This window comes from Notamacropus eugenii, chromosome 3 (genome assembly GCF_028372415.1).
Source record: "Notamacropus eugenii isolate mMacEug1 chromosome 3, mMacEug1.pri_v2, whole genome shotgun sequence".
Lineage (NCBI taxonomy): Eukaryota > Metazoa > Chordata > Mammalia > Diprotodontia > Macropodidae > Notamacropus > Notamacropus eugenii.
Window position 1 is genome coordinate 410,870,747 of NC_092874.1, and position 13,406 is coordinate 410,884,152.

Genomic DNA, 13,406 nt, shown 5'->3' on the forward strand with positions numbered 1-13,406 from the left:
CAAAATGTCCAAGATGTCCTCTGCATGTCACTTTCATCCTTTTAACATATAGTTAAATGTAGCATATTTAGATAAAAGTCAGCAGAGAAAAAGGAAGAATTCAAAGTTATAATACATAGTGTTGCCAGTTAGATCATCTGGGAAGACTCTGGAAGATCAAAATGATTTTTTAGGATTTCCTTTAGCTCCTCTACCACCTTGCCCCAATTACTAGTAACAAAAAGCTCCCGAGGTCACTTGAGAAAGAAATGCCTGACGGAAGCCTTGAGAGCTGCAGCCAGATATTTTTGTGCGTATCAATTAGAAGCCATTAGAGTTATATGAAAAGTGATGTGAAAAGGGGGACAATATACTTTGAGCAATTACAGATTACTTAGGAAGGATATATTGCATTATGGAAGGTCACAAGGAAAAAGCAGAAAATAAGCTGGGGAAGGTAAGATGATAAGAGCTTAAACACATATTTGAAGTCATTTTCTTCACAATAGCCCTGTGACATGGGTAGCACAAGGAGAATTATTCCTGTTTTACATCTGGGGAAAATGAAGATGAGAGATGTTGTTTCCTCTCTGATGTTATATAGCTAATAAGATCTAAGGCAGGATTCAAATTCAGCTTTGCCTTTCTCCAAGTTCAAATCTCTGTCTTCTGGGTCGTAATACTTCTGCAAGATTAGCCTTTAGGCAAAGGTTATATGGAGAGAAAAAGGGGTGGATTGGCAGAATATTGTAGAAAAAGAAATGGCCTAGTATGGAAGAATAAGCATTAGAAAAAGAACTACAGAATGTGTCATCATCAGGAAGTACTTATGAAGGAACTGGTCCATTCTTTTCTTTTTTTACAATGCTGCCAATGCTAAAAAGGCTACAAAGTCATACCAAATGCAATGTTACTACACAAGATTTTGAAAAGTATAAATTCATTTAAAACAAAGTGATTGAAACTGAAGTGAAATGAAACTATATAAAGGATGTCCCAAAAATCTTAATCAAGTTTTAAGTTTATTAAAGTTTCTTAAAAACAAACAAACAAAGCAAAATCTAAAACTTCACTAGGATTTTTGGGACACCCTTTGTATCTATGCCATCAATATCTATATATCTACATCTACAGATAAATATATCTATGTATTATTCATATGAATAGAACTTTATGTAAAAGCAAAGACCCTGACATACGGGGGGGGGGGGGGGGAGTAGGGAGGGGGGGACTGCTGTACAGGATCTTTGATCTGCTTTCCTAAAAGGAAAGGCAACTTTTGAGGGGGTCAACAATTGCTTTAATCAAGCACACATATCATTCACTTAGTTCAGGGGAAAAAGTCAGCACCCTGAACTTCAGAGAAAATACAGGGAAATCAACAGACAGAGTTTCCAGCTGTCTGACAGCAAACAATACATACATCACAAATCAACAGACAGATAACTGTCTGACCATAAATACATAGTTATCAGAGAGAGAAGCACCAACATCTGGATTTTCAAAGCTGGGGGCTTTTAGTCACTTCCCAGAGTCTCATCTGGCATACAAACTTTCTTCCAAAAGCTAAGCTCCAAAGTAAAACCTCACCTCAGAGTATTTGTACATTATTCAGAGCCAGAGGGCATCACAACCCTTGAGAACCAGTGCCTCATTAACAAAAATTATGGGCCTTCCCATAAATCTTCTTCAGGCCCATTAATGGGTGGGGAAGATTTCTTTAATCACATTATTCAATCAGAGGCACTTGATTATACTAAAACAAAAAAAGCATAATCAATACACTTTACCATCTACTTTAATAACTAGAGAAGCTACATATTGATAGTGGGAAAGAGCTCTTGACTTGGATTTAGGAAGATCTGAGTTTGAATGTTGATTCAGATGCTTAATAGTTGTGTAACCTGGGCAAACCATTTAACCTATCTGGGACTCAGCTTATGCATATGTGATATGAGAGTGTTGGGCTTAGTGACCTTCTGGCTGTGAATCTATGATCCTATGATCTATAATAAAAGTGTCTTTTTAGTTGAGTTTACCTCTTTTTGAGACAATCTAATGAAGAATTTCTTTCCTGGTTTTGATTTAGTACTCTAAAAATTATTTTAATAATTATTCATCCAATTAAAAAATAGCTTTAATCTGATGTCAGCTCATTCCAGTTCTAATTAGGAAGGTTAATGGAGTTTCTTTCACTTTAACAAAAGAAGCTGGGGCCTTGTATGTCACCATTAGTTAGTGTGGTAGTACAGATGGGCTATGGAGCAATGAATTTTATACAAGGTTTGAAAATTGTTGTGCTTCTTGAAAAATTTTGTCCATATCACTCAGAATCTGTCCCCATATAATTGACCTTTTTGGATTCATCTTCAGGAGTCAGCCAGTCATTCTTGGTCCAGTTAATCTTTCTGAAGATATGGATGTTAAAGAGGAGCAAATGAGAATTTGGACTGGAAGAACAAACAATGACATTCTTGTGCTCCGGAACCTCCGGAAAAGTTACCAAGGTTTCGGCAAGAGGAGCTTTGCTGTGAATGATATTAGCTTGGGAATACCAAAAGGAGAGGTAAAATGGATTCTATTTCCAGCTTCATTTGGGATCAAAACTGTATAATCATAAGCAATTGTTTATATGCATAATGTTATGTTCAGAGAGTTGGAAATCACGTTCAAAGGGACCTTTCAATGGCAATAATTTTTAGGAAATGAATAGTAGTGGACTCAGAAAGAGAAGCTAGGGGCTATTTACATGGTGAATACATTTTCCAGGATTAATACTATTCATTTTCTTTCATGGTTTGCTTTGGTTTTTAAAAACACATGTGATTTTAGAGTCTTAATGATTGTTTGTTTAGGTTGTGAGACAGATTTTTTTTTTGATTGAGTAGGAATATTTTATGGATTAGATTAATTAAGGAAACAGCTTCTAACTCTTACTTGGAATTTAATACTCTTTAAGTGCCCAATTAAGTATACGTAGTCAAATGAGATCAGGAAGGTAAAGGAAATACACACAGTATAACACTAACTGGAAGATGTTTTCATAAATATGATGCTACATCTTGTTGAAATGTTTAATCAAAGCTGACAGAAGTAGCATAAATTGCTCCTGATTTGCTCTTAAAGTGCAGATGTAAAGGAAAATCAGTTCTGAAAATAATTACTCTTAACGATGGCTAAAAATGAAAATACCTTGCATTCATTTTTATTCTCCCCAGGAATTCAAAGTACCAAATAGGCATTATCCAGCTAATAGCAACAACATGCTTGTGAAGTGAGAGGCAGATCTTGTATTCCATTTTAAAAATGAAAAACTTAAAACATAAAAATTTAAGTGACTACAAATGTGATGCAATGAGTTGGGTATGTAGAGGAAAATCATCTAACAGTCAAGACAGAAGTGACAGTAAAGAGAATTCTATTCAACAAGTGTTGAATAAATGCCTACTGTATTTAAGGCATTCTGTTAAGCACTAGTACTAGAAAGGCCAAAAAATTTAATAATTCTTGCCCCTGAGAAGCTTACATTCTATAAAGGATTTAGTTACTTCACTATTATCTTCGGGACTTAGTTCCACTGGTGGTTAATTATATGGTTTCCGCCATGTTGTTTTGTCAATTTTTCTATTCCTTTATGAAAAAGACAATATAGTTACACTCTCTCCTAATTGTAGTGATGTAAAGATTAAGCACAAGAGGAATGTTTGAAATTAATTCATGTAAAAATGCTAAATGATGTACAGTTCTAATTGTGGGCTTGCAATGTTCTAGAAGATATAGTGCTTATAGCTGTCCTATCCTTGCAGGAGAGGAAATTAAGACTTAGAAGATGGAAATCATTTGACTTAGTGTTATTTTCTGAGGAGTTTTACTATATTCTTTTTTTTTATAAACAGAATCTTTTCAAAATTATGTATTCATTACCTACTGATCAATTATTCAACTCATATTTATTGACAGTCTGCCCATCTCAAATGCAACATTAGATTTCATGGGGAAATAATAATAATAATAAAATAATAACAATATCTCATAATATGTTTGGGGAGATGGGACGACACAATGTAGAAGAACTTCTGAATATTATGATTAAGTGCCTAATGAATGCTTACTATCAAAGAAGCTAATACTGTAGGGCCAGTTAAAAGAAGATTGGAGTAATCAACCAAAGCTTTAAGGGAGTGGTTGAATTCAAGCTGTATCTCAAAGAATGGGTAGAGTTTGGGGAGTAGGAGGGAAAAGAACAGAAGTCTGTTTCATCAAAAAAGGTCTTGTTTTTTGTGCTAATCCAAGTGACTCTGTAAGCAAAATAACTTTTCTGATTATCTATTTTTGTTTGTTTATTTATTGATATTCCTTTATTTATCCATCTATCTGTTCATTTATCTACTCAGTGACATTTATTTATTCATTCATCTATGTATTTATTGATTTTATTCCTTTATTCATTTATCTATTCATTCATGTTTTGTTTATGTGTAAATAGAGCTTGTTCCTAGGTGACTCTTTGCCGTCTCCTTTCTACCACTCTATCACTATCACTGATGAAACTGAAGGGAAATACAAAAATCTGAGAGCCGGTGGCACATGGGTGTAGTCTACCAGTGTGATTGTTGGCAGTAGGGTCACTACGAGGGAATGTTTGAAGGCAGTTTAACCCTAGTGACTTGAATTCAAATGAGTTCAGCTACTAGGGGTTGTCTTAGCAACTCCTCATTTATGTATGTCTAGTTTCAGCTTCCTAGCAGCCATTTTTTATCAGTCCTTCCCAGCCTGAATGTTATTCTCCTGAGCAGAGAAAACAAGTAAAACAAAGGTTGAGTAATTGTGCCTTCTGTCTATTGTCTTGATCATCTTATCATCCAACCAGAGCAGCATTTCAATAGCTCTTATTACAATATTTTTATTTCTAACATAGATTTAAAAATAAACCTTTAAAAATTTTTTCCTCAGTATATATTTTTGCCTCAACTCATTCTGAGTTTTGATGGTTTTGATGTTATATTTATAGGGTCATCCAATTCCATTAGATATGCTTTTTAAAAAATAGAATGTACCTGATAGACTTTTGGTACTGTTCCTCTTCTCTGTCACAAATTCAAATTCTCCCTTAGGTTATATTCATATTTTTTTAACCATCATTTTTTAAGCACCTACTAGGTGACAATCACAGTTAAGCACTTTACACATATCTCATTTGATCCTTAAGACAATCTTGGGAGATGGGTGCTATTCTAACATCCTCATTTTACAGTCAAGTAAACTGAAGGTGAGATTAAGTGATTTGTCCAGGTCACACAGTATCTGAAGTAGGATTTGAACTCAGGTCTTCCTGACTGGAGGCCTAGGGCTCTATCCACTGTGCACTGAGCCACCTCTTCTACTTTAACAATGAGTTCTTCCTTGTCAGTCATAATCTGGTACTGAATAGCAATTTCTCCATCTCTGGTATATCATAATGGCTTAATAAATGCTTGATCTCTTCAGATTTTGAAAGATAAAACTGTCATTAAGAAAAGTCAAGAAATTATTGCATGCTTTTTTTTGGCAGAGAGAGCACCAAGAGATTTCTGGATCATTGAGTTCTCCTAACCCATCACTACATGGCTCTTTGGCTTGTTTGTTTTTTACACTCTTAGATTATTTATTCTTGTCCAGATGGTCTGCTATATACTCACAAAAATACTGCTTTTGTTTATGTCTTCATTGAGTGTCACCCCAAAGCTCTCTGTCATGCACAGAGATGTGGAAGCTGGCAGAATAAGAAGGAAACTCAGTAGGCTTTTAGTTAGATAAAGAGTAGATTAAAATCCAACAGTTGACACTTATTAGGTGTGTGCTCTTAGGTGAATAATTTAATTTCTCTGGATCTTAGTTACCCCTATATGCAAAATGAGTGTATTAGTTTTGGATTTTTTCCATATTATATCTTTCCAATGTGCATTTTTATTCCTCTGGACTCTTTCATTCTTTCTATACTTTGGAATGAAGTATACTTTTAAATAGCTTTACGTAATGCCAACACAATATTCACAGTGCCTATAGCAACCACGAATATGCCAATGCAATTCTGAATCGTGAAATACAACAGACTCTCCACATGGAAGACAGAATCAAAACATTTATTCAGACACCAGAAAGCCAAATCCATCATAGTAACAAAGAAATCTATACACAGTAACAATGCAGAGGGCAAGCCATCCCTCTGTTAGGCTTCCCACAAACAGGCTCCCTTAAACAAATCACAGACAAACTCTCTCACTCGCTCTAGCCAGCTGTGCTTTCTCTCTTCCTCTCAGTTCTAACTGGGGCAGCTATGTGGTACAGTGGTTAGAGCACCAGTGCAGGAGTCAGGAGGACCTGAGTTTAAATTTCACTTCAGACACTTGATACTCACTAGCTGTGTGACCTTGGGCAAGTCACTTAACCCCAACTGCCTCATCCTGGGTCATCTGCAGTCATCCTGAGGAATATCAAGTCACTGATGGAGGAGAAGTGAGGGTGGTGACCTGCACAGTCCTCCCTCACTCAAAAAACAAAGTCAAGTGCAAGTCATGTCATTATTTCTCTGATGGCATGGTCTTCTTCAGCAAAGAAGGATGAACGCACACACAGTTCTAACCTCTCAGCTCGACTCCAGCTCTGCTCTTCCTGTGCTTCCCATCTTGCTCCATCCCTTTCTGTTCCACCAGTTCCACAAGCTCCTCTCAACACAGACTCATGTGACACAGGCTTCCATGTGACCCAATAGATCACATGGGCCTATTAATGAATAGGAAAGGTCTTCCCATTTAAATTACCATTACACTTTATCAGTTATCAATCACATTCCAACTAATCTCAGGGACAATTTTGAGGTAAAATTTACCTCCTTGAATTAAGATGTCTAGTTTACCCTGAATATTGCTTATATTTTGTGCTTTTGTTAGAATTATGCGCTCTGAAGATTTTTGGTGGCAAGGAGTTGTTTTGTCTTCTTTCTTCTTGTATATTGTTTCCTACGAATTGCTAGTCATTCCTTCTCTATTTAATTTGCTACTTTCTATTGTATCTAAAATTGCATAGCTTTCTACTTTCCCTTCAGTTTTAAACCATCTGGGTAAGATTTAAAAGATTCAAAACAAATGCATTTTCTTGCCTTAATTTTTTGATTGTCACAAGGTGTATTCCATTCCTTGCTAAGAATATATGACCCCTGTATTTAAAGATGTGGTCTACTCAATAAAAATCCCATTTTTAGGCACATATTATTTAACTGGCTGTTCACTCTTTGAACCATTTTATTTGTTCAGAAGTTAACAACAACAAGGATAATGCCAGTTGTCCTCTTAAGGCTTCAGTTTTTTGTTTCTTTTTATGTAGGATTTCAAAATTTCTAGCTTTGCTATCTCTTTTTTCTCTGCTGGTATTTCTTGTCTCTGCATGAATTATCAGATAAAGTTTGACAAGTCTCAGTAGGCTTTCTGCCAAATCCTGAGTACATGCCAACAGTTCTTTCTATTGTTTGTGTCAACTTGACAAATAACTGCTTTGTACTGCTCATCAGAGAGTGACCAACCTCTACTTCTTCCTCCTATTATTACTGGATAACTTGTCTCCTGAAAGAACCTGTTAATCCACATCATTATTCCTTGGAGTATAAGAAGGTTCTTCCTTTAGAGAATATTCATCTTTCTCCTTGAAAGAAAGAGCCTTATTGCAACTACAAAGCTTTAAATGTCCAGTCATCCTCCGCTCCCTTTGCCACATATACCACTTTTTATCCTACTGGCAGAAGTCAGGATTCCCCTGTGGTTTTGGATGTGTATCTATTGCAAACCACAACAAAAACACAATTGAGTTTTCTCACCTGTAAAATGAGGAGATTAAATCTAGATTACCAAAAAAAATCACATCTATAATATTATAAGCAATATATTCAGTTACTTTTATTGGTAACTTTGCAATGAACTCTTTATGGCAAATGTCAGACTGGCAGGTTATGAGCAGGACAATCTATTTGTCTCAGGTTTACATTATACCGTCACCATATGCAATAACATGCTAACTCACTCAACAGCTTTGGAGTAGTAATTAGCATATTTTGCCAAATCCTAATGCAAATAGCAGCTGCTCAATGTTTTCTTCTGTGCAAATAACTCAAGCAGGCATCCAATGACCAGGAAGACTCTAATAAAATCTAATTACCTATCTTTTCTGCTTTCTTTCTACTGATAGGCTCTACTTATTTACTTCTACTTTTCCTATCCACACTGGTCTTAAGGCATTTTGCCAAATCTTGATATCACAGAATTGTGGATGGCCATGGCGAGATACAGGCTTGTGCCATATAAATGAAGCCTTGCTTATATCGTGCAAATGCCAGAAGATCTGAGTTTAAAATTGACTTTATCATATATGATCTGTGACCAGGGGCAATCATTTAAACTCTGTAGGAGTCCTATAAAATGAAGGAGGGAGCAGTGTGATATAGTTGAAAGAGAGTACTGGTTCTGGAGTCAAGGGAGTTGGGTTCAAATCCTGTCTCTGACACTTAGTACTTGGGTGACTTTGGACAAACCCACTTAACCTCCATTTTTCCATTAGTAAACAAAAGAGTTGAATTTAATGATTTCCATGGTCCCTTCGGTTCCTTTGATCCCTTATCCTATGGTCTTAATTTAATAATTAAGCACAGAGCCAAGAATTTAGTATGAAATTTTGATGAAAATAAGTAGCATTGACTATTAAAATTCTGATTATTTTTCTTCTCTCTTTCCTTTCGACCTCTTTGATGGTTAGTGTTTTGGCCTACTGGGAGTAAATGGAGCTGGGAAAAGCACAACATTCCAAATGCTGACTGGTGATATCACTCCATCTTCGGGATATGCAATCATCAGGAATCCAAGAGGGTAAATGAAGAATTTTTTTTTCCCCTTGACTTAATCTGTTCAAAAATGCTAATGGTCATGACCAGAGAAGCCCTAGCTTCTCCTCAATTCTTTTAACTGGAGTCTAGGGAGGGCTTTTTCTTTGGAATTTACTGTGTGCCTCTTTTTTCATTTTCAAGTCTCAGGGGAAAAATGAGCTTTCAAACTTGAATGGATTAAGTTATTTAATCATCATGCCTGCCTTGGGAAAAGGGTCCGAGTAACATTGTGGGAAGGACCAGAGGAAATGTTTTCTTTTACAAGTCATCAGAATGCAACCTTAGTATCAACTGGCAGGTCTATCCACTGGCAAAATTATCCCAGGTTAGCCTGGAATAGATTGAGGAGCTTGCTGTCTTTGTTTTCTCTCTTCTTTGTTTCTTCCTCCCAAAAACTCCCCCCAAAATCTGAAATAATGTTGTGAGGAAGGGTCAGATGGTTTTGTATCATTTCCACAAATACATTAAAAGCCACTGGAATATGCCCTATTGTGTTTACTCTAGCACAAAGGAATTGTATGTATGTTTCTGAGTAATTAGAGGTAAACATTTCAAACACCTCCATATTGAAATTATATTACGAAAGCCATGATTCCTGATTGTACAATCCCTGAAATTTGATTAATAATTAGCAAAACCTCAATACCTTCTTTTTTTTTACAGTTATGGTTTCTTACTCATTCTACCAGGGCCTTTCACTATCATGTTTCTGTGGATGTGGAATCTCATTAAGATGGGTATTTCCTTGCTCTAGGGAATTAATCCACCTTTACCTCTTCATTCCATGCCTATTTTCTTCTATAGCTCCTCCACAGAGGATCCACCCAATGTTTTGGACCTAGGTGGCCCTAGAGTGTTGGGCTGAAAACCTGTACTCAAATCTTTCTCTAGACACTTGCTACCCATGTGATCGTGGGCAAGTTACTTCACTATCCTCAGCCTCAGTTTCTTTATCTGTAAAATAGGGATGACATATCCCAAGGTTGTTGTGAGAATCAAATAAGTTAAAGTGCTTTGGAAAACTCAAAAGTGTTATAAATGCTGGAGGTTTTCCACTGAACATTTTACACTTCATGAGGACCAAAGTAATACTTATTCTGTGTCTTTATTACCACTTATTTCCCCCTTACCCCTTTTCTGATTACACATTTCCTTGATGGTATCCATTGACCTTGCGTGTAAGTCAGAATAAATGTGTTGTAATCTACTTGTGCCAACCTGGCATTTTCTCACTATTATTTGAGTGACCTTACACTTTAATTCATCAGAGATTTTGGTATACTAGCATCTGCAGTTGTGAAGCAACATTGAGAAAAATCAATGTTAAAAAAGATGGACTTTTGTTCTGGGGGTCAGATTTAAAAGCAGTATATATTTTCCTTAGTGTGACCCAGTCCTCTCTTTTCCACTTATTCAATTCTGGACCAGAGGTGTTGACAACCTTCCGGTTACCTCGGATAGAGCTAATAACATCTGAAGAAGACAGAACAATCTGGGAAAATGTGGCAATGGTGAGAAAGAGAAAATTGAATTTAAAAAAAGAATCTAAGGAAATATGATTATGAAGTATCAGAATAATAGCTTTCATTTGTATCCCTTTCCAGATAAGAAACACTTCATATTTGCAAAAAGTTTTATGTCAGGGCTGTTACAAATCCACAGCAACATAAGATAAACTCCTTCCTAAAGAACTTACAATATAGTTGGCATTTAGACTAACCAACATCTAAAATGAACAGGAGGGACTATATTATACCTGCCATAATTGGAAAGACTTGGTTCTTTCATCTTATCAATCAATCAACCAATTAATCAATTAAAATTTATTAAGTGGTTACCATGATAACCAGACCCTATACTCAGTGATGAGGTTACAAAGACAGAGACAAAACAATGCCTGACCTTAATTCAGGGAGCTTACATTCTATTGTGTGTGTGTGTCCAAGTGCATATGTGTATGCTTGTGTATGCATATGCATTTAATTTATTTTCTGAAACAACTCCACGTGAGAAGGAAAATTAATTAAGTGCCAGGCTCTCTCTTAAGTGCCAGGGATAAAGAGAAAGGTGGGGGACAGGAAAGGAAGAGAAAACAAAACTCCGTTGTGAAGTAGGTAGTCCTCGTAGTTTCCCCACAGGATAGATGAGGGGTTAAGATTTAGAGAGAGTAAATCATTTGCCAAGGTCACGCAAATGGTTACTGGAAAAGTGGAGCTAGAGCTTGGGTCTTTGGCTTCCCCGTCCAGTGTTGCCATCATGCCATCATGGCAGCTTGTGAGGTTTTTTGTCTTATATGTGTATTTCTTTTTTCAATGGCAGCATAACCCTAACCCTACAGAAGTTAACTCCAAAAGAAAAGGGACTCCTATAGCATCTTAATTAGAAAATTTCTTGTAAGAAATAGGAAAAAAAATCTTTAAAATTAATCAAACAACAAGCCCTCATTAGGTACTGAGCAAACTATACATACACTCTGCTAGGAAACTGTAATACAGAGAAAAAATGAAATTATCTTTGATCACAAGAAGCTTATATTCTTTGGAAGGACTGGGTTGACCTTTGTGTCAATTTCTTTTTCATTTGATCCGTTCTGCGATTTCATCCAAATTTGGAATTACTGCTGAGTGAGGAATTATCTCTCTCAATGCTGATTATTGTGTGCTTTAGGACTTATAGTATTAGTGAATTACCTGGGGCACTGAGATGTTAAACAACTTGACTAGGGTCAAAGGTTTCTGCCAGAGGTTGGATTTTCCTGACTCTGAGACCTTTCTATTCCCTCTGACACACATGCTTATTAGCTAGAACTTTTTTTTTGAAGGAATTGAGAAAAACAAAAAGTGATACAGAGAAAAAAGGGAAGAAAGAGAAAAAAGAAAGGAAGAAAGAATGAGTAGGTAGATTTTGGAAAACAGGTAGAAAACAAGGACTCCTACATTTATAATTATGAAGTAACTTTCTTATGTTAGTATGTAAGGATAAGTGCTGATCCCAGGAGTCACTAGAGACAAATTCACTGGTATGAAATGAAGGGAAATGGAAGTATAGTTAGCTTGCAGATGGAACAGGTAGACATTGTCCATCTTCTGGCATCTACTAGAATAAGGATTAAGCCATGCCTTGAGTATTGTTACCTGAATAGTCAGGCTTTCTGGAGACCATGGATTTAGATTTTCCTATTTATCATTCTATCTATAGCAGTGAGATATTTACCAAGTTAAATGCAAAGGTTGGGAGATGAAAATGTGAACACATGGTATACCTTTTACAATCATCATTTTATAGTTTGTTTTTTAAAGATTCTTAGAAATCTTTAGGGACTACTGTTTCCAAATTGACTTGTAAGATACAGTATTAGAATAAAATTATTATTCTAAATGATGATGTATGATTGATCCAGTTTACCTCCTCAGTTATTTTAAGTACTTCAGGTAAGATTAATATACCTTGAAAAATCAGTAGGCTGTTCCTTTTCTGGCTAAACAGAAGCAGTGCTAAAAAACTTATTGTAAGCACTACTGCCTCTGTAAGCTACAATTATGTTTGAAATATCAGAAGTAGGCACCATATTTTTTAGATTTTGCTCATTAATCTCAAATAAATTCATTGACAAATATTATAGTGCAATAGATTGAAAGCATTATGCCAGCAGATTTCCAGAGGGTGAGGTCCTGTCTAAATAATGTCAAATATCTTCAACAGATTTGGAAAAAAAAACCACTCAGTTTTCCTGTTGCTTTGTCTAAGCAATGGTGGACACCTCCATATTCCCAATGATTGATAATTGTTTTCAGTACTTGGAAATTATATTAGAGAACTATCATGTAAACAAAAGATCAGAAAAAAGATCAGATTTTTAAAATTTTCACCCAGGTAATTTGGCATTATGCCCATAGGCTGTCTGATACATTTTACATCTCTGTATGGCTTGTGAAGTACTTTAGGGGAAAAAGAAAGTCCTTTATAAATTATTTGTTAATTTTTAGTTTGAAGAAGCAGCATAGAATAATGCATGTTATTGTTTTTGGAGTCAGTCATTTTGTTGCTGCTGCTTCTTTGTGATCCCATTTGTGTTTTTCTTGGCAAAGATGCTAGTGTGGTTTGCCATCTCCTTCTCCACTTTATTTTGCAATTGAGGAAACTGAGGCAAACAGAGTAAAGTGACTTGCGTAGGGCCATGCATCTAGTAAGTATCTAAGTTCAAATTTGAATTCAGGTCCTCCTGACTCTAGACCCAGAGCTCTATCCACTATACTACCTAGCTTCTCTTGGGGTCAGTCAACATGAATACAAATCTTGCCTTAGGGCTGGTGTCATCCTAGGAATGTCATTCAATCTCTCTGACCCTGAAGCAAGTTCCCAGGTCTCATCTAAAGACAGCAGAATTTCAGTAAGGTTCTGGGTTCAAATTCCAGCTCTACTCTTCACCTGCATTGTCTCAGAAAAGAGATTCTTAACCTTTCCCACAGTTCTCTGCTTTATGAAATCAGGTAATTGTATTAGATGATCTCTAAGGTCC

General features: G+C 36.1%; 1 protein-coding gene across 1 annotated transcript in view; it reads left to right on the plus strand.

Annotated features, from left to right (window-relative positions):
• ABCA13 (ATP binding cassette subfamily A member 13) overlaps window positions 1–13,406 on the plus strand; it is a 371,167-nt gene that overhangs the window by 244,539 nt on the left and 113,222 nt on the right. The window contains exons 40-41 of the mRNA XM_072598129.1: window positions 2,353–2,545; window positions 8,761–8,870. Of these exons, the coding sequence (XP_072454230.1) occupies window positions 2,353–2,545; window positions 8,761–8,870 (303 nt within the window). The remainder of the gene's footprint in view (window positions 1–2,352; window positions 2,546–8,760; window positions 8,871–13,406) is intronic.